At 39.3% G+C, this 20211-nt stretch overlaps 1 protein-coding gene across 1 annotated transcript in view; it reads right to left on the bottom strand.

Annotated features, from left to right (window-relative positions):
* STMN2 (stathmin 2) overlaps nt 1-20211 on the bottom strand; it is a 39971-nt gene that overhangs the window by 10804 nt on the left and 8956 nt on the right. The window contains exons 2-3 of the mRNA XM_064706258.1: nt 3704-3799; nt 2898-3070 (exon numbers count right to left, since the gene is read on the bottom strand). Coding sequence (XP_064562328.1) covers nt 2898-3070; nt 3704-3799 — 269 coding nt within the window. The remainder of the gene's footprint in view (nt 1-2897; nt 3071-3703; nt 3800-20211) is intronic.

Below are 20211 nucleotides of genomic sequence, written 5' to 3'. Positions count from 1 at the left end.
TCCATTAGTTAAGCTTGATTTGAGATAAAATTGTGCTGGAAGGACATGCCTGACAGCTTTGTACATAGATTGAAAAGTATGATAACAACAGCCATGCTGGCTTTTGGAAAAAGCCTGGTTTGTCTAGCAGCAGAAAGTGGAAGAAGATGCTGAGGGAAACTCTAGATGAATTTGGGCAAATATCTCTAGCTTTCAGCAGTCAGCAAGTTCCATATTTCCTGAGTCACAAGTTCCATTCACATAATTTCCTACAAGGTAGTGCTCTATCAATTTTGCTATTATATTTTTGAACCAAATAACATTTTAATAACCTATAAACAGTCTGTGATAACAAATATATCTTAAATAAACAATACATGAAAACATGATTCCTTTTTGAAATATCTGTCTGATGATTTCTTTGAATGTTTTGTCCCCTTTGGATTGAGTGAAATAGAATATAATTGCTCCTATTCATCTTCTCATTACCATTCATGACTTTGTAGACTTATATTTTATCTTTCATCTATTGTCTCTTTCCAAGCTGAAAAGTGGACTGTTTAATTTATCTTCCGATGGAAGATTTTCTGTTCCTCTAATTGCTTTTTTATCCTTCTCTGCACTATGCTTTTTTGGGGCAAAAATGAAGTCAATAGTTAAGATGTGAGAACACCAGGGATTTTAACAGTGATGTAAAGAAACATTTTGTTCTGTTCTTTGTTCCTTTCCCAGCAATTTCTGCTGCAATGCTAATGTGGAGGATCTTGTCTATTAAAATAACTCAGTTATATGTTCATTCAAAATGAATACAGTATCAAGGGGAAGAAATGGCAGGTGTCTCTATTGCTATCACTGATTACCAATGTATTGCATGATGAGTTTTTCTTTAGGAGGAAATGAACAGTAATGAAATCAATGGAATGAAATCTCTGAAACATTCAATTTGTAATTTTCACCAAGTATATGCATAATATCAGGCCTTTTATTGCTGTTATTTCATTCTGTGTCTGTATCTTTACTTGAGGATTTGTACTCAGCACACAGGAACTTCACAGACTGAGTTTTTGGAGAATATCATAACTTGGATGAGTAAGAGCTCACCCCTCTCGGCAGGTGCTAGTGCAAATGGAAATTCCTTGGATATACAATCATGTCCTCTTACTGAAATGAATGCTCTGGCAGAAATATTTGTTTGAAAGAAGTGATAGTGCTAATGAGTGTGTGCTGGAACCACAGAGCCATTGTTAGCAAGCCAGCAAAAATGACAAAAACAGCAACACCACAGTTATCATCTAGATGAATTGCTCAAATTAGTGAGGTCCACAATAGTCAGGTTTCACTTTAAATCCAAACTACGTGCCAGGTTTTAAAGCCCTGTCAGTAATCCAAATCTACTGACTTCAGCAGACACATAACAAACCACACCCCAGAGTAATCATTCCCTTGAGGTTCTTGGCAGTGACCCTGATCTTGTCTGACAGCAATGAAAGAGAATGGAATTGCTTTTTCTGGCTATCTGTGGCACAGATGCTGTACCTGAACTTCTGTATATGTTTTTGATGACATCAGGAAAAGCTGTATTAACAGCAGTTTTAGCAAGAAATTACATTGTTTAAACGAGAAATAAATGGCTTAAGAGACATATAAGCTCGTTTCATTTTCAGAAACCCTCTATGAGGGACTCCATGGGCAGGTAGAAGGGGTTTCTAATGCCTATTTAATTGTGCAAGCTGATTTGCCACAAAATAACACTGATCTCCTGGGTGAAGAACACAGCCCAAAGATCCTAAAGCTTCTGCTTCTCTCCTTTTGTTTATCAGCAAAAAGAAACATGAATTGACCAGGACAATATATTACCAATTTTAATTTTTCTGTGGTCATTGCAGCCAGTCATGACTTTTCTGAAATGGTGCAGCACACCACAAATGCTGTGTGTATATAGAACACTGATAATTTCCAGCCTGGCAATTCAGGCTGGTTGTGGTAAGTGTCTCATTGTCATCTTCTGTTTTATCTAATCTGGAGTTTGTCTTTTTCTCTTTGTAAAAAGTAAAAAGAAAAAGCAGCTTGATTTAGCTCTAACTTAGAGAAAAGGAAGACCTCTTCAACACATCAGTCACGCTGAAAGGCAAATAAGCCGTTAATGGGTATTTCCAGCTGCCTTTGTGCCAACTTTTGTGAGAAAGGTGTAACAACTCTTCCAAATGCCATGTGACAAACTTAGTGATTATGAAACAGAGTTTTACCATTGTGGGTAGGATCATAAAGAGGGGAAGATGTAGTCTGTGCAAAACCCTAGAAAGCCAATTTCCATCACTACTGAAACTGCTAGAAATGTCTCTTAGCATCTGTGCCATGCTAGTGTCTTCATTCAAGTGTGTGGGAATGATCCCAAACTCACTCTACTCAGGGTGTTCCTCTATATTGCATAAATAAGACATTTTAGAGGCCTTATGCAGACCCTGTAAATAATTTCCATGGATGCTACGAGGAGTCAAGATCTGGTAGCACCAAGAGCATCTGCTTGAATTGCAGATCTGCCTCTTAAACTCAGACAAAATACTTGCACTGGCTTTGATGCCAGTGCAATTGATGCAGGGCTTTAATGCCCTGAATGAAGCATTAGTTATGCTCACATTGTAAGCAAGTGCATATGAGCCCACTTGGCCCCTGTCTGAAGCTAGGTCTATTTGGTGATGCATGCTTCCCCAGCTCTGAGACCAGTGAGGCTTGCTTGAAAGCTGCTGAAGGACAATGAACTAATTCATTTCTATAAACATATTGATGATTTTTGTCCATGCAGGCTACCATGACTCAGTGATCGCAATGGAAAACACACAAAGAGACAGGAAACTCAACTGCTATTCTGTACACTAAATCATGTCTAATTACTAGCATAATTTTGTAGGGAAAGGTACCTTTCTCCTCTCCTCTGCAGCCTCCAGCTTTTTCTGGATCTCCTCAAGAGAGAGTTCTTTCTTCTTTGGAGAAGCTAAAGTTCGTGGTGCTTCTGAGACTGGAGACGGCGGCTTTAGGATCAGTTCAAAGGCCTGGCCTGAGGCACGTTTGTTGATTTGTTTCACTTCCATGTCTGCACAATAAGGTAGGAAATTGTAAGTCCTTAATACACCAGCAGTATTCAGGAGAGAAACAGCACTGATATCAGAGCAGGATCAGAAGCACAGGCAAATGATTTAGCATCTTTGCCTTGGGCATTTTAAATGCAATGGCAGATTATGGGCTGAAAACTATTCTCGGGAGTACATTCCATTTTATTTGTAATTGCTTAATTATACCTTAATCTCATAAAGATAAAAAATTTACAGCAATTTTGGATGCATATTAAGGTTCTGTGCCATTTCACACCCCCTGCAAGCAATGCCCAAGCTGGTTAATTTTTTAGGCATCCTTTCATTTTTTCTTCATTTTCTTGGGAATTATGCCACCTATGAAGAGCTGTAATTCTCAAATGGGGAATAGGGAAAGAACAGCTCAGTATGAGAGGGTTATTGTTAAAAGTTTAGTTAGCTCCTATTAGGAACAATATCCACCATTGTGGCTACTGCACACTGCACAGAAATTAATTGCCCAAACCAGCAATTAAATTATCAAATCAGAAAAATATTCACCAACTAATACTATGGACTAGGAGGACAACTGAGTCATTTCCCAGCACTAGCACATTTTCTGACCTGCAGGATGACTTCCAGTAAACATCACTCACCATCATATTTGTAGATGTTCATGTTGCGAGGTTCCGGGTAAAAACAAGAGCAGATCAGCGAGAGCATGGACAGCTCCTTCATCTTTTCCTTGTAAGCTGAAAGGAGAGTTCTGATTAGCATGCTTCACTTCCCCAGCTCCTCCTCTGAGAATCTTGAGCTGAGGTGAGTGGCTGGAGACCAGAAAGCCTACTCCATCACCCACCTGGCAGATTCCTCTAGAATATTTACTTTCAACTATTTCTTCTCAACATTGCACCTTTATCAAATCACAAGTGAGATGCTCAGAACTGGCTTCTGGTCCCCTACATGACCTCAGCCTTGGGCATAATGCAGGCAGTCCTCTCTGATTTATGGAAAGTGATTTTGGCTACCAGGAAATGCATTTAGCATTGGAAGAGTGCCATGACTCCACTCTCCCCTGGCAGGTGGAGAGACATGAAGCTCTTACAGTTCCTTTGACATATCCAAATGCAATTGAGAACAGCCATGAAAAGCTGGCCATAGGCTAAGGACATTATTTCAAAAATTAAAATATCATCCAGAAACTTAAAAATAAAAGCAGAAATGAGGATACATTTATCAAATCATTTGCATAATGTCCTTAATATGCTTAATACCTGAAACAAAGCTTTTCATTCTCCACTTACTGGCCAAAATATGTGGCTTTCATACTCAGGTCTAGTCTATATTAGCTGATGCCATTAATACCTTTGTAATTTACCTTTATGGTGCTATCTTTGCTGACTTTATAATGCCTGTAGGCCCCAGTCATGAACTGAGGAGGCACTGGTGTAAAAATGGTCATACAAATATATAATCATTATGCAGTGAGCACTGTGCTCACCCTGCCTAATTGCCTGTAAGTAAGAAAACAGTCTCATACTTTGTCGCTTGGCAAGCCAATGGCAGAGCCCAGATTGGAGCTGGCTCTTCTGGGTTCTGGGGCAGCACCCTGCCCACTGCCCACACTCCATAACACATGGATGTTAAGGCAGGGTGCTTCAAAATTCATCTTTTGATGATGAATCACACAAACCCCTGCTATAATCAAAATCACATCTACAGAGGCAGACACTCATTTGCTGCCAGCATGTGAAAATGTGGCTTAAAATACATGTGGCTCAAAGTATTGTATTTAACAGTTTAGACCAAATTATCCTTTGTTGTTGCTAAAGGAAAATCTGATGGTCCTTGGATCTTCAAATTGTGGATACAAATGAAATTCTCAATCAGCCTTTCTCGTGGATGCTCTTGTGGTTTTTGATTTTGCTTTTCCTACTCAGAAAGAAACCTGAGATTGATGATGAGGGTTTGAGAGCCTTTGGGTGCTGCTCAGTATGATGGTATTTGAATAGTCCATGGTTCAAGAAAAAATTTCTAGCTGCCAGTAAAGGATTAGATAATTTAATTAAGCTTTGCACAAGGGCCTCTTGTGCAATCATGTTCCTTGAATAAATCACCTAAAGGAGATAGAGCTTTTCAGAAACCATTGGTAAAGGACAGGATTTGAGGTTAAGAACGTACTGAGGACTTTGCTTTCAGTGAACTTAGGCTGTCATGGAAGCTTGGTATTGACATGATTTTAGTTTGAAAACTAAGTAGCAACTAAGTAGCAAGGAATTACTCAAAAATCTTCTGAAGAGGAAAATCATGTGTGGCATTCACATGCCCTCTGAACAGAGAGAAGCAGAGAAAAGAATGATCAAAACAATTCTTATCTCATTTACTGCTCCTGTGTTTGTGTGCAAGTGGAATGCATTCTGGAGATCGTTTACCTGAGGTGAGCAATTAGATCCACGTGTGTGAGTCGGGACTCTCAAACAGAGAGTCACGAGGTTTTCAGTTCAGTAGTTAGAAGTTGGAAAGTATGATGTAGTATAGTATGTCTCTTTAATATAGTATAATGTAATATAATACAGTTTCAATAAAGGAAATGTTCAGCATTCCAAAGCCATAGAGCAGATACCAATCATTTCCCAGACATTGAGAACTCCCTAATTTTACTATAATCATGTCCATCTGATGTATGCTGAATTATGAATAACGATAAACATAATAAATTGTTCACTTAGACTTCCACCCAACAAGCACACGTTTTGTGGTTTTCCAGACGTTTCCCTGAGGAGGGCTTGCCGAGCCAGCTGCCTATACCATGGAATTGCATTCTTCTCAGCAACAAGGTTGTGGAGTGGCTGCAGATCAAACCCTGGCAGATTGCTAAACATAGAGAAAATGGACACTGGGCCGTGTGTTAAAGACATGGCCATTGATGATACAGGCAGAATCTTGTACAAGATCTGCTGAATCACTGCTAAAATGTATATCTTGAAATATCTTTGTAGGAAAAGGCATGCAAAGCAGCATCCTAGGAATCTTGCCTTTCAAGGCCTTTGTTAATATTTTTTATCTTTGCATGACATTGAATATATTTTGCTTCCTAATAGCATTTTAAATGATTAGAGAAAGGTGGGTTTTTTCCCAGCTTTCCATCTGCAAAACACAGCAGGAGAAAGACAAGAACATTCCCAGCTCTCTTTCCTTCAGTACAATGGCTGCACTGAAAACATGCTGGCAAAATCATTGTCTTAGTTCATTCTGGCCACTGGCAGAATTAAGATGACTTTTCATCCTTCACAAGAATTACTTTTTGCTTTTTTGTGGTATTGATTTAGTCTGCACTTGCCCTAGAGACTTCTTTAACTGTAGCTGGAGCTTGGCTTGAATACCCACAGAGGTTCTGGAGGCTTCTGCAGCCCTGGGGACCAAACAACCTTCCACGGTGGCAAACACTGGTTTTCCTGTTGTAGACTTAAGGGCTGAGGGTGCCAAAGGACCTGAAGAGGCACACACCTCCTCTGGTGTCCAGCATCAACACTGTGATGACCTGTCCCCCTTGATCAGGCTCAGCTCTGAATAGCAGGGGCCCTGCTTTGTTCAGCTCTCCTTTCCTTAAACACTTCCTTAATCCACGTTAAAAAATCTGAAAGCAGTAATGTTAGCCCAGTTGGTGGTCAGATAAAAATGGCTGAATTAAAACAGTCGGATTAAAAACCCATGTCACACAGGTTAGATAGGGAGATAACTGTACTTTCCCAAATCCCAGGGGTTAGTGTTTTAGCAATGGAAGCCTGTTATCTCAAGAAGGTTTTCTGTTAAGAAAGCAGCACACACAGACCACACAACCTAGGGCAGAGCATTTGTGCAATCTGCACAGGACCTCTTGTGCAACATGAAAGAGGCACTAAAATTACCTGCCTCATAGAGGAGCTCTTCAAAACCCTTGAAGACCAGCAGTGATTGCAATGAAGTTTATTTTCCAAATGTGTTTCCAATGGCTTTCTAATTATATCCTTCCTTGTGCAGTCATGTAGGCTACATATCATTCCATTAACTGTGCAAGTTAAATGAAGGAGAGTAAATGATGGTAATCGTAATACTACAAAAGCTTTGATAGGGAAATTGCTAGGCAAGAACAATGTTGACAAAAGATGGCAACAGAATCTTTTTAGTTATATGCAGCAAGATCTAAATGTTTATATGCATTAAGAAGACTGATTTTTGCTAAAACCAAAAATATTAGCATTTCTTGTAGTTTTGCTGTGAATATACTAGGTTTCATAGGTCTTGAATTCTGAAACTGTGTGATTATTCTAGAACCTCATCTACTTTTTAAGAATAAGCCCCTCATATTCAGAGTTGCAGAGAAAACCTTAGAAATATTATCAAATGCCCCTAAATGTTTGACAGCTTCAGAAGAGATTAAACTCAGATGGCTTTGAAAATCAAAAGTGCATGATTTTATTTTTTTTCTGAAAAAGTCCCAAATGCATCTTAATATTATTGTTTCAAGCCAACCTCACCCTTTCTCTCAAACTTGTGGAATTATTTTTAACAGCTGTATTTAGAAACTGTGAAACAACTCCCTCTGTTGGGTGAACATCCATCCTCTTCCTTTTTGGGCTCTACTTGCTCGTCTGTCTAAGACCTTCAGGGGCCTTTTAAGGGTTCCAGTCCTAAAACTGATGAGCAAGAAGGGAAGGACAGCAGGAAACCATTCTAAGGATTTCATGCCCATGTTGTATAATTTTGGAGATCTTTTCTTGAGGCTAGTCTGGTCCCATGCTCTGAACAACCATTAGAGCCTGGCGCACAGTGGATGTACTGCTAATACACACCTCCCAGTTTCAATACCTATCAACTAAACTTGTTTGTGCTCCAAGATTGCTCTGATGCGTGAACCAAAGCATGGTCAGCTGGGGTGTTTTGATGATCCTCTTTGAAAATGCTCTACTGATCTCAAATAATATGTTTATTCAGATATATCCTGTATTCTTCTGCTAATGACAGAAAAGGGCTGCACCCATTGCCAGTCCTGCAGCTCACCTGCCCAATGAATGAAGCTGCTAAGGTGGAGTGCTATGGCTGCCATTAGAAGCCAGCAACCACCTATTTACATTTACTGCTGGGAGAAATGGGAAGGTTAAGGAAAGCACTGCTAAACCCTTACTGTCTGTCCTCATCTGCTATCCAATAGCTATAAGGAATCTTTTACAGTTTACACTGTAAAATGAAAATCTGTCCTAACTGACAGGCCATGGGCAATTTGGGTCACATTTTGTTCCTTGGCAAACACAACTCAGACAGATTGCTGTGTCACAGCAGAGACCATTATTCATAAGCAAGGCTATTTTTAACACATAAAGGGAGAAAAGTGTTAATGTTACTTATAATTAACATCTGATATAGGAAAATGTGTTGATTATTTTTTCCTTACTGAATCTGTCCCACAAATAAGAAATGTATTTTATACACACATTAATATATATATAAATATTAATCACATACATTATATGTATACGCCATGTACATGAATTTGTAATGTTACTGTATTTTGACATTTCAAATACCATTTGCCAACTAGCTCTTGAAGTTCTGTACACCTGGAAGGAAAAGGAAACTGGCACATCGCCCATGGTCAGAGTGTGGAACCCATAACACAGCTCAGCCCTGTGCTCCCTCGGCAGGAGCCTGTGTGATAGTTGCCCTTCTGAGACTGAACTGAAATTCTGCTTAGTTTCCTCCTCTGGCAGACACTGAAGCATTAAGAATTGAGATTAAGTATGACATGCAGATAGAGAAGACCTATCACACCCATCCTTTATATGGATTTCTGATGGATGTTATTGACGATGTGGTTTGTTACAAGTATCATTTTGGTAATGCTCCCTCTGGGGTGCTAGAGCTTTTGGTTTGTCAAGGCAATGCTTTAAGTCATATAATTTTGTGAACACCAACAGCCACAATCTGTTGACCAGTAATTTACAATTTTATTTTTACTAATCCATTTTAGTAATGTGCTGCACCCTTTTCTGCCAAACAAGGGGACATTATACAATCCCAGCTGTGTTGTTTCCCATAGCTGGTGGGGTATTTGGAGAAAGTTACATGATGAGTGCTGCTAAAGTGGTGGCTTGTACTTGGACAAGTACATGGGACTGGGAGAATTAAAATTCAAGATGGGGCACGACTAGTACAGTTTCTAGGTATCATTTAGTTTTTAGCATGTCTGAGATCTATTAGCCTGGGATTCACTTTAATTAATGCTGGCCATTATTTAAGAGAGCTACTTTGCAGAAATCATGAAAGCTTATTTTTCAGTCAAGGGAGAGATTAGCACTACCAGAGAATGATGGTCCCATTCAGATGTCTGAAGTCAAACAAACTAGGTTGTCTTAAGACCAGCAAATCCATCTTCAGTGTCAGGAAGCCTAAGGATGTTCATAGGCTTATGGAGTCACCAGTGATGGAGAGAATGAAAGCAAAAGCCCCTGCAGTAAATATATCATATCCACTCCTTATTCTCAGCCATGAGGGACATCTCATTTTGGTGGTTCACATAGTTGGGGCTCATTTTGTTACTCTGAATGCAAAACACTGCCCACCAGAGTATTAGTTTGAGTCCATCTCACAATCTTATCTTTATGTGTACTTTTCCAGTTTCCCCAACAAAAATAAAGCTGCTTCACAGCTTAGGGACTCTTTAATCCCTACAGTGCTCACCTACTTCACTGCAGAGAATGGTGGCACAGGACTCCCACTCACCTGGGGCCATTCTTTGGGGACCAAGTCTTTAAAACTGCTTTATATACTGCAATGCAGGTTAAGCTGGAGATGAGAACAGAGTTTTGGTTTTGTCCCCTGTCCCTGATTTTTTTGATATTTCTATATCTAGGCAATAGAATAAGCAGGGACTATGAAAAAGTAACAAGAAACAGAAATCCAGGAAAAAAAGAGCTAACCGGTGAGTTTCCTCTCTCAACTGTGACTCTAGAATTTCCTAAAATATGCCTGGAAAATGAGAAAGGAAGAGCTTGGGACAGCTCCAATCTGCCTTTGTGGCAACTGGGAGTTTGAAAAAATAGTTTTAAGCATTAATTTTTGTAACCCTCATTAATGTTCCTGGGTTTAGGCAGAAAGATCATCCATTTCATTCTCTTAACAAAAGTCTTTAAAATGGTTTGGGAGGGAATCGAGCATTAGTGTCATCCATAAAAGAACATAGTGGCTGTGAAATCAGGGATCACTGTAGCATCAGTTCTTCAAAATACACAAAAAACCAAATGCAAGCAACAGATTTGACCTTCAGCTTCTTATTAAGACTGTGTCAGATTGTACCAATAAACCCTGTCCCCTAGTGCAAGGCCTGGCATAGCATTTCCACAGCATAATTTAGGTTACAGCACGGGATCTGGCTGGAAAACCCATCCTGTGGAATACACAAGAGGCTGTTTGCTTATGGAAAGACTGTCCAGTAATGGTTTTCTTGAATTCTAGTGCAGGGATACAAATGCATGCAAACATGCAGATTGGAGAGTGGCACAGGTCTTATTAAAAACTGCTCCAGATTTTACAACCTAATCTATCATTGATCATGATTATGACCTTTTGGAGTACTTCAAGTACCATGTCTTTGGTTTTTACTTACTGTGCGTGGTGAGAGTCAAATGTCTTTGCTCACTTTATGATGTCAGCATCTTAAGATCTAAAGTTACTGTTTTGTATTATTTCAATGTATGTAATTTTCATTGCTGAAACAATAAGAAAGCCCATTTACTGAACCCTGACTATTACAGTCATCTGTGACATGAGTTAATGGGACTTCTTTGTTGAGCTAATGTAAACCCATTTCCAAAATGAGATTTGGATGTAAGTGGTTTTTTGAATTTGAAAAAAACAACAACTTTGTCATGATTACTCCAAACAAACACTGATGCAGACTCTGTTGTAGTCGCATTGTGCTTTCCAGTCACTGAAATGGAGGCACACACATTTCCTCCTCGTGTGGAGGGAGCACAGCAGACATGTGCCTGTTCAGTGCCTGTCAGTGCACTTGGGGCCCCACAGCCCCACCACACTGCCTGCTGCAGGAAACATGGGCACACAGGACAAGACAGCCATGGGCTAGCTCCTCCTTCTTCAACTGCAGAAACTGGTCCATGGCAGTGGCAGAGCAGATGCTGCACTCTCTTCTGAGCCACCCTTTGCAGAGCCACGAATCACGTTGGCATGAAGAAGCCCTTGGCAGCTCAGTTCCAGAAATCCTCTGGGGCTGAGGGGAAGGCCAAGGAGCCAGTACTAATACAGAGGACTGTGGCCCTCTTGAAATGTGTTTGAACTTAAGAGAACTTCAACCAAGGTGAAAACAAAAAATTCCAGAGATATTTTTTTTTTACAAGGGGAAAATACAGTCTTCTTTAAGGTCTGCTTTGCCTTTACAAGGCATCCTTCACCATATTTCTCTCTGTACCTCTACATCCCATCTGTGGTGGTGTTCGCAGGGGTCCCAGCAGGAGGGAAAAGATGAGAACCTTGACTCAGTGTTTCAGAAGACTGATTTTATTATTTTATGATATATATTATATTAAAAGAAAATTATATATTAAAAGAATAGAAGAAAAGGATTTCATCAGAAGGCTTGAAAGGAATAGAAAGGAATGATAATAAAATCTTTGACTGACCAGAGAGTCCAAGACAGCCAGACCATGATTGGTCATCAAGTAGAAACAATTTCACATGCTGGGTAAACAACCCTACAAACCACATTCCAAAGCAGCAAAACATGGAGAAGCTGAAACTTCCCAGCTTCTCAGAAAAAAAGATCCTAATGAGAGGATTTTTCATAGAATATGTCTCTGACACCCATCTGTCTTCCCCCAGTTTTCTTCCCACGAGCTTTCTGTGTAGGGAAGGATGTAAGTTACTAAAACAGACTTTGAAAACAATGAGGTGGATGAAGAGTGAAGAATGAACTTAAAGGCTACAGTAGTCCTAAGACAGCTTTATTTCCTGCTGGTTAACTGAACATGACTGTTTAATTTTTGTGCAGTCAGAAGTTCAAACCCTGCTATTCAGATGATTTGGCAGGATACTGATGTTTAAGAGACTGACCTTACACCTACCTTCATAAGAGACCTCCAGAGACACAGATAATTTCTGATTATCACTTAAGTGTGAAAGTCATGCAAACATCAAAATTTGAAAACTATTAAGGCAGCCCCAGCCAGGAACCATTCTGCTACCCACTATCTCCTGTATTCACTGTGAGCAAAAATGTCTGTGGAAATTCAGCAATGGGATGATTTGAACCAAAGTAATATTCCTGAATGTGGACTGGATGGAAAAAGTGAACAGGTTTTCAGCAAGAACCAGGGGGAAAGCAGCAAGACCAGGAGAAAATAACCTTCCTTATTTGGCTCAAATTACCTCCTCAAGAACCGTTGTTGGTTTTGTTACATATCTGCACCTGGGGCAAACAGCTTCTTTTGACTGGCATTGTAGCAAGCTTGGCTCTGTCATGGCTTACAGAAAAATCTGTTTTACTTTTAGCTGAGGACTCCTGCTAAAGTAGTAGTAAGGATTCTCCATGTATTGTTCTGGGTTTGATTCTATCACTAATTTTCCTGTTCTCAAGAAAAATCTCTCTCTCCTGATCTCTCACTTAGAGTCTTATATGAATGATTTAAGAAACAAAACCTTGAGCTCTGGAGTTTTTGAATGGATGGATTTGCCTACCATGATTTAGTGCTCAGGGTGTGTAACGCATTTCCTTTACACTGTATGCCCGAAGGGTTGTATGCCCCTTTCACCAGGACACAGACATTAATCTCCTTTACACTTTTGAGACAGGTTACATATAAAAAGGCTTAAAAAGCCAGATATTTCACTCCAAAATTTCCATTAGCATGGCTCTGAAGATCCCTCCTGGTAGGCACCACTGAACCATGATGTCCATCTACATGCAGGCTAGAAACCAGTGTTTTCAGGAGTCCTGATGTACTTGTCTGAAGGCCAGAGAAGCAGAAGGATTTTCAAAGACTCTTTTCAACAGAACCACCCCAGCCTTGCTGCATGCAGGTTATTTTGGCTCAGCATTCCTGGGACGGGGGCTACCAACTGTACTTGCCTTCTGTAACATCAGCATAGTGGACTTTGCTTCAGGACTTCCCTGCAATAGACAATCCCAGATTGCTGATCCCTCCCTCAGAAGTGGACATGCAGTGCCCAGGAGCTCCCCGAGCCCAGCTGCTCCCTGTGGTGCTTGCCTTGGTTCTGGGGCCATGCTGGTGGCTGAAGCACCAGGGAAGGATGTGCAAAGGAGCTGGAACTTCTTCAGTGTCTTTCTAAGTGTGGGGTGGGGAGAAGCAAGTTACAGATTGGAAGCTGCCAAGCCTGCAAGCAGCCCACTTTCCCTCAGCAGCATGCAGGCTTCAGCCACCACAGCAGCATCGTGTCTGCAGCTTGGTGCTGAAGCTAGCACTGGTGGGAAGTGAAATTTGGAGTCCTTGTGTTGGGCACTCCAATCGCCTCTGGTGTCTCAAGCAGAGAACCCAGCAGTACATCCAGAACTGGGCTATCAGGGACGGCTGCTGCCTCCCAGCATGCTCTTAAGGTCATCTCATCACCACTTTGTGGGAGTATGCGGGGGCCCAGCTGAGATCTGTGCTACTTTCTGTAAAAATGTGTCAGATGAAAACACCCTATGCCAAAGACTTTATGGAGTGAGAAGGAGAGGGAAGGGATGCTGCAGGATAAAATGTCACAGACATGAAAAAAGAAATGCCTTGGGACACAGACCTATTCTGTAGGAAAGCCCCATGGGGAACAGAGCTCTCCTGAATTCTGTATAAGTGACACCTCTTTGCAGTGCTGCAGGCACTACAGGTGCTGTCTGCAGCCTTGAGGGAGGATGCAAATCCAATATGATGAAATAGAATGGCAATGGTTTAGTCACGCAGCCACTATGATCAAATAGCATCCTCCCAAGGCATGAATCACAAATGGGTTCTGTTCCAGCACAGTAAGACTGGGTTACTAGAGCAGGTGTGAGAGAGCTGGCTGCCACTATTTTATTTATCTGAATCTCACTGTCATCCATGTGTGTATTTGGAACAGAGGCCTTTATTTAGTTTTTCAACGTGATGTCTTCAGAGGCTTCCACTGACTTAAATTTGCATCACCCTTATCCCTTTATGTTGGCTGGGCAAACACGTCCTGGTTGTGCATCATCTGGCCATGCACCACCCACTGACACTTGACACTGAGTCTGATTTTACTCCAAGCTATTTTTTTATCATCCCTGGAGACTAGTGACATCACCTTGCGTACTGCAGATCTTGGTGATGGAAATCGGAGTTCTGCCACTGTTTCTTTTCATCTGGACACAGATCCTTCCTGGACTTGTACCTGGCATTACATGATGAAGTCCCTCACCTCTGTGCAGAGATTAGTCAAATTGTTCATACTGAGCTTCTCCAGAAAGCAAGTATTAGCAGAACTGCCCACATGCTTTGAAAGCAAGCCATTGATACAGCATTAAGGAAAGGAATGGCTCAAAATGGTTCAGGAAAAGCAAACAATTAGAAAGAATGGGCCAGGAATGCAACTTTTTCTGTTTTCATCATTCAGCTGTTGTGAAGTACCTCAATCAAGGGACCAGAGATAGATTACCACAGTGACACTTTCCATTAGCAGACAGGCTGATTCTTGCTATTTTTCTGGCTCAGATAAGCACATGCTTTTAACAGAACTACAGCTCTGACATAATATATGACATTTTTATAACTCATATACATTTTATAAACACATCATTAACCTGTGCCATTCCAAAGTGCAGATAGCTTTAATGTCTTCCAGTATTTTCAAAATTCTGCTTTGAACTAATGAAGGCCAAAATATTATTTAGCTGTGTCTTGAGGCTCAGAACAATAAGCCAGATAAAATGGAAGGTGCCTTTTTAAATTTTTTTTCTTTAGACAAAAAGAAAAAAAAAGAAGCAGGGCAATCAGCTAAGTAGAAATTTTTGTTTGTACAATATGATATAAATGCAATTTCAACTTCTTGTAGGGTTGACTCTCAATCTTTGCATTCCAGTAATTAAATGTGTTCCTTGCTTGTTGAGTCATTGCACTGAGCGCAAAACCTATCACAGCTATTTTCACACCACAAATATCAGAAGAATCCATTTAAGAGAAAATATACTGCTGTGAGTGCTGTAGATAGTATCTTTCAAAACTAATCACTCCATATATAGGCTAGAAAACACATTTTATAGGGTCTGAAAACCAAACACATAGAATCATTAATTAGTAAGTTTATATATATGTCTATACATAAAAAGTATATATATGTGTATATGTATATATATGTTTATATATATGTATGTATATAAAGCTAGATTTGTGTAAGTTTATGGGTTGATTTTGAGCAATTCCCATGTATTTAATGTACTTAACCCAAAGCCAAATATGTGCAACTGCATCTTTATGCTCCACAATCATTCTTACTGGCTGCCATGGCTACCGACTAAATGTCAAAACGCAAAAAACAATGAAAGGAGGCAGTCTGGAAAATCCAATTTACTTCTGGGTTTTGAATGGAATTTTAATTTTGTGGAACATTTTAAAATAAGAATGTCTCATCAGTTTGAATAAAGGCATTTTCTTTACAGGGTTTGCTTTCTGCACACAACTGCAAATGACATATGTAAGTAGATTACTTACAAAGGAAGAATCCCAATACTTGCAATTATACAATGGGACACACATTATAATTGTGTTAATTAACAGTAGTATTTTAAATTTGAATGCCAGAACAAAATAAGCTCCTAGTATATAACTCCCGAGTTTCCATATAAAACTGTTTGATATTACATTTTGCCTGTCAACATACCTCATAATTATGGAAGATTTTGCTTTAAACCCAAGGAGGTGTGATAATGGAAACTGTGTTACTGTGATGCTTTATGTTGTATGGCTTAGATCCCCTTTTTCATAACAAAGACTATTGGAATGTAAATGTTTTTATACAATTTTAAGTCTACTCAGTGGGGTATATGTGGGCGTAAGGGGCTGTATTTAATTATGAGCTATTACAAAGGATGAAATTTCTGGATTTAGAGAAATGTAATCCCTAATTTAAAACAGTCTCCCTATGTAGGAAGCCTATCAAAGGCATGTGTATCTTTGGAGAAATCCTTTGATTCAAAAAATAATGTCTTCAGGTTTTGAAGGACTTTGAAAGCACTGCACAGAGTAAGCACAAATGACAGCAATTCCCTCACCAACTACATTGATACAAAGCCAATTCTGTAAAATTCATCTTTTCACTTGGTGTTTTCTGCTAACAAGTGGGCAGCAGAATGACTAGGAGAAGTATCTTTTGGCAGGTCACCAAATCTAGAAACTGGGGCTAGTGTGGAAATCTATTTTTACAAAATTGAAGGGGATAAGATAATTTTCTGTTAGTCTTCTTCACAGTCCAAAAAAAGTACAAATGCCCAAGTGAGGCTTCAGATGATGGGATCCTAAACCCATAACTGTCAATGCTGAAGGATGAAGTGTAAGAACCAAAACAGGAATGGATACTGGGGAAGTGACTTATTCTTTTAAAAAGTTTGTAGAAATAAATTCTGCATGTGTAGGCTGGCATAAAAAAACCTCACAAGGGAGAGTTTGTGGGGTTTTTTTCTTTTTTTTTTTTCCTATTTCTTCAATCTTTCTTTTAAACATCCAGGTTTGGAAGACAGAAGCAGCAGAGGTGTGTGTGAATCAGCAGGAGGGGCTGGTTGGGTTCACCTTTGATTGAAGGTTTGGTGCTGTGGAGCTGCACCTGAGGTTCTACATCCAGTCTTGGATCCCCCAATTTCAGAGGGACATGGAGGTATACATGAAAGTCCAGTGGAGGGCTATCAGGGATGTGGGGAATAACTGGGAAAATAGGTGGCTTAAGGTAGTGAGCACACTAAATGAGGCACTCAAATTCATGAAATGACAGAAACAAACCCTTCCATATGACACACATCTGTCACTCTGTGGCTTTCAGAGTTTTCTATGTGACCTTTACCTAAACAATCTATGCAGTTATTACTACTAATTACCAGATTTATATTTCTGCTATTGTATCCTGCCATGACTTTATGCATACATGCAAACATTTGATTGCTTCCATAATGAAAATAATGATACCTCTCAACAGCATATAAACTCTATCATGGTTGGGCATAAATTATAAATATTATTGAGTATGCTAATCAGAAGATGAATAAAATTAACAAGAAAAAAAAAAGAAAGATAAAGAATGATGCCTCTTCTTGGAAATGACACTGATGGTGGAAAGAAATTAGTATATTATTCAGAATTGATTAAATTGGCTGAAAGGGAACATTTGCTGGGACGATATTTTTATTAAAATTGATGCTACAATAAAACTAGAACAAGAGCTACTGCTTGCAGTGAAGTGACCTGTGTTTTAAGTAGCTTTGATCTGATTTGCATAATAGAAGCACTTTGATTTATGAAGATGTAAAATTAATGCATAAATGTCTATGCTATAGCAATATATATGTACTTTTGGGAATGTGACTGCTCCAAATTATTTCCCAGTCTTTCATGACCCACCTCTCTTTTTCATCTTTCTCTTTTCCTTCCTTCTTTTTTACTGTTTTTCAATTTAGTGGTATTTTTCTCATCCCAAAATATTACTGAAAATTTCTAGAGTACCTTTGCTCTATCTCTCTCTGCAGCTCTCTCTGTCTAAGCCTCTCTATTTTTTTCTGCAATACCACGCTCCACTTAGAAGAAAATCTTGAATTCAGAGACACTGCTCTGCTATTAAATTAACCACATGAGGAGCTGATCCCTGCAGAGATAATCCACTGATTGTTGGTGTAGGGGTGTTTGTCTCATTTAGAATAGAAAAAAAAGGATCCTGCAATAGTGAAATTTTCAGGGCGCTGTGCACCAGCATCAACAATCTGCCATTAACAGCAAATCAGAACTTCTTTGTTTTTAGCCTGTCCTTTACAACAGACTTATCAAACTTCCAGAACTGGATTGTCCATCGCATTTTTAATATGTTCTAAACGCAGCAGGAGTTAGATATCCCCAGATGTCAATTTGCAACAGCCTATTCTGTCTTTTTCATTATATGATCTTTTTCCAGTATAAAAAGAAGTTTCTTTTTCTGAATAATAACATTTCCCTGCTTTTTTAATGTAGCTGGCTCTTACATGATTTTAAAAAATAATAAAGGAGATGCTTCCTCCCAAGTTGATGCTTTGGGAGTTTTAAAGGGGGAAAAATAGGCTCATCAGATGTAAATCAGCATGAGTCTACTTCATCCACAGACTTCCACTGGTTTAGTATCTAATTCTGTCAAGGCTGGTGTTCCTGGCCTTTGCACATCTTAGCCATTTAAATGTGCAACACTGTCAGCCATTGCTATTTCCCACCTTATGCTGCTTTGTTTCTCCCACTGCATCAGAAAATCTGTCCTTCCACTGAACATCACATCCTTAAACTATAATTTGGTCTACAGTTTTGTTGGCTGGAAGGCTGCTTCTTCCTGAATTTTGGAGAAGGTTTTAGCTAAAAACATTTTACTATTTCCGTGATGATGACTAGGGAAAAATACATGTGTGTGGGTAAGCCAAGCAAGTGGTTATTGCACTTGTTTGAAAGGTTCTAAAGCTTTGTGCCAGGGAATCATTCTTCATTTGAAAAATTTGTCCAGGCCTGGCCATGGAATGAGTAAGTGAAATATCAGATTTCAGCCTTCAGCCTTGTCTGAGAGACACAAAACTAGCTTTACAGCCAGCTTCTCTCATGCCACTTTGTGCTGGATTCTGATTCCATGTGGGCTAAGAGTGATGTTATGGACCACAGGAGCACTGGAAACTGGAAAAAAAAAGAGGGTAGTTGATCCTGTGGTCTCAATTCCTCCCCTTCTGACCTCCCGGAAGTATGAAGGACTACAGGAATGAAGTAGCTGTGTGAAGAGGCGAGAGCTGAATCTGCATTGCGGAAATAATTGCCAAGAGCAGACAAATTAAAAAAAAAAAAAAAAAAAAAAAAAGGAGGAAAACCAAGCAGGTAAAGTCAGTCAAGGAATAGGATGACTGAAACTGGATCAAGAATGAGGATAACACTTGACTGACTGGATAATGAAACTAGGTTGAGAAAATCAGGGAAAGGGTACCAAGGAAACGGATGAGACTGGAAATCAGTAGGTCATGGGGATGGAGTAGATGGGAAATGGATTAGGATGGTAGATAGTTCACAAGAACATTGGGAGTTTTATCAAATAGAAAGTTTCCTAACTGCTGTCTCAGACTTTCCCCTACATACAAATTACATTAAGTGACTACAACAATAGTAGTCACAGTTCAGGGACAGACTAGGGTCCATCTGATATAATGTTCTCTTTCCATAATACTTTTTCTTAAATTTTTTTTAATCTTGGAAATTCTGTTTGTATGACTACATAGAAATGCACTAAATATAATTTTGCAACCTTCGTATTGTAGATTACCTGTTTGCTTATCTAAATGCCTTCATTTTGCTGCATGGGTTCAGAATTTGTTCTTATTGCAATTTTTACCCTTGACTTGTTACATCTTTGTGGAGAAACCAGGATGCCAGCAGAGATGAGACCTCTAGAGCAGCACTGGCAAACGATGCAAAATCATAATTACAATTTTGCAGAGGATTTGAAAGTACTTCTGTCATGTTTATTCCTGTTTTTCAAGCCTCTCACAACAAGAAGATGAAATACTTTACACTGTTAATCAAATGCACAATGGTTCCCTAAGTAAGAAAAAAATAGTGGGGTAACTTGAATTGTCAATGCAGCTTAAAAAAATACCTTACTATTTCTTTTCTTAAGTCATTATTGATATTTTACTTGGAAAATGATATTTAGACTTAAAACATCATTTCCCAGTAAAAGTTATTTGCCTTGAGAACAAGTGGTTTGTTGACAAATATGAAACATTTAGATTTTTAAATCAGGAATCAGGGTTTCATTCCTACCTACAGCATACAATATTGAAAGTCTCCCTAACTGCAGTTTTGACAGCACCAAAAAATATCTGAGCACATAGAAAAAAAATCAGCTTAGAAATAGCTTTTTGTATTATATCTATGTAAAAAACACCAGCACCTGGAGACAA

Source organism: Zonotrichia leucophrys, chromosome 2 (assembly GCF_028769735.1).
Source record: "Zonotrichia leucophrys gambelii isolate GWCS_2022_RI chromosome 2, RI_Zleu_2.0, whole genome shotgun sequence".
NCBI classification, from domain to species: domain Eukaryota; kingdom Metazoa; phylum Chordata; class Aves; order Passeriformes; family Passerellidae; genus Zonotrichia; species Zonotrichia leucophrys.
Note: the sequence above shows the minus strand (reverse complement) of the source record. Positions and strands in the feature narration are given on the sequence as shown.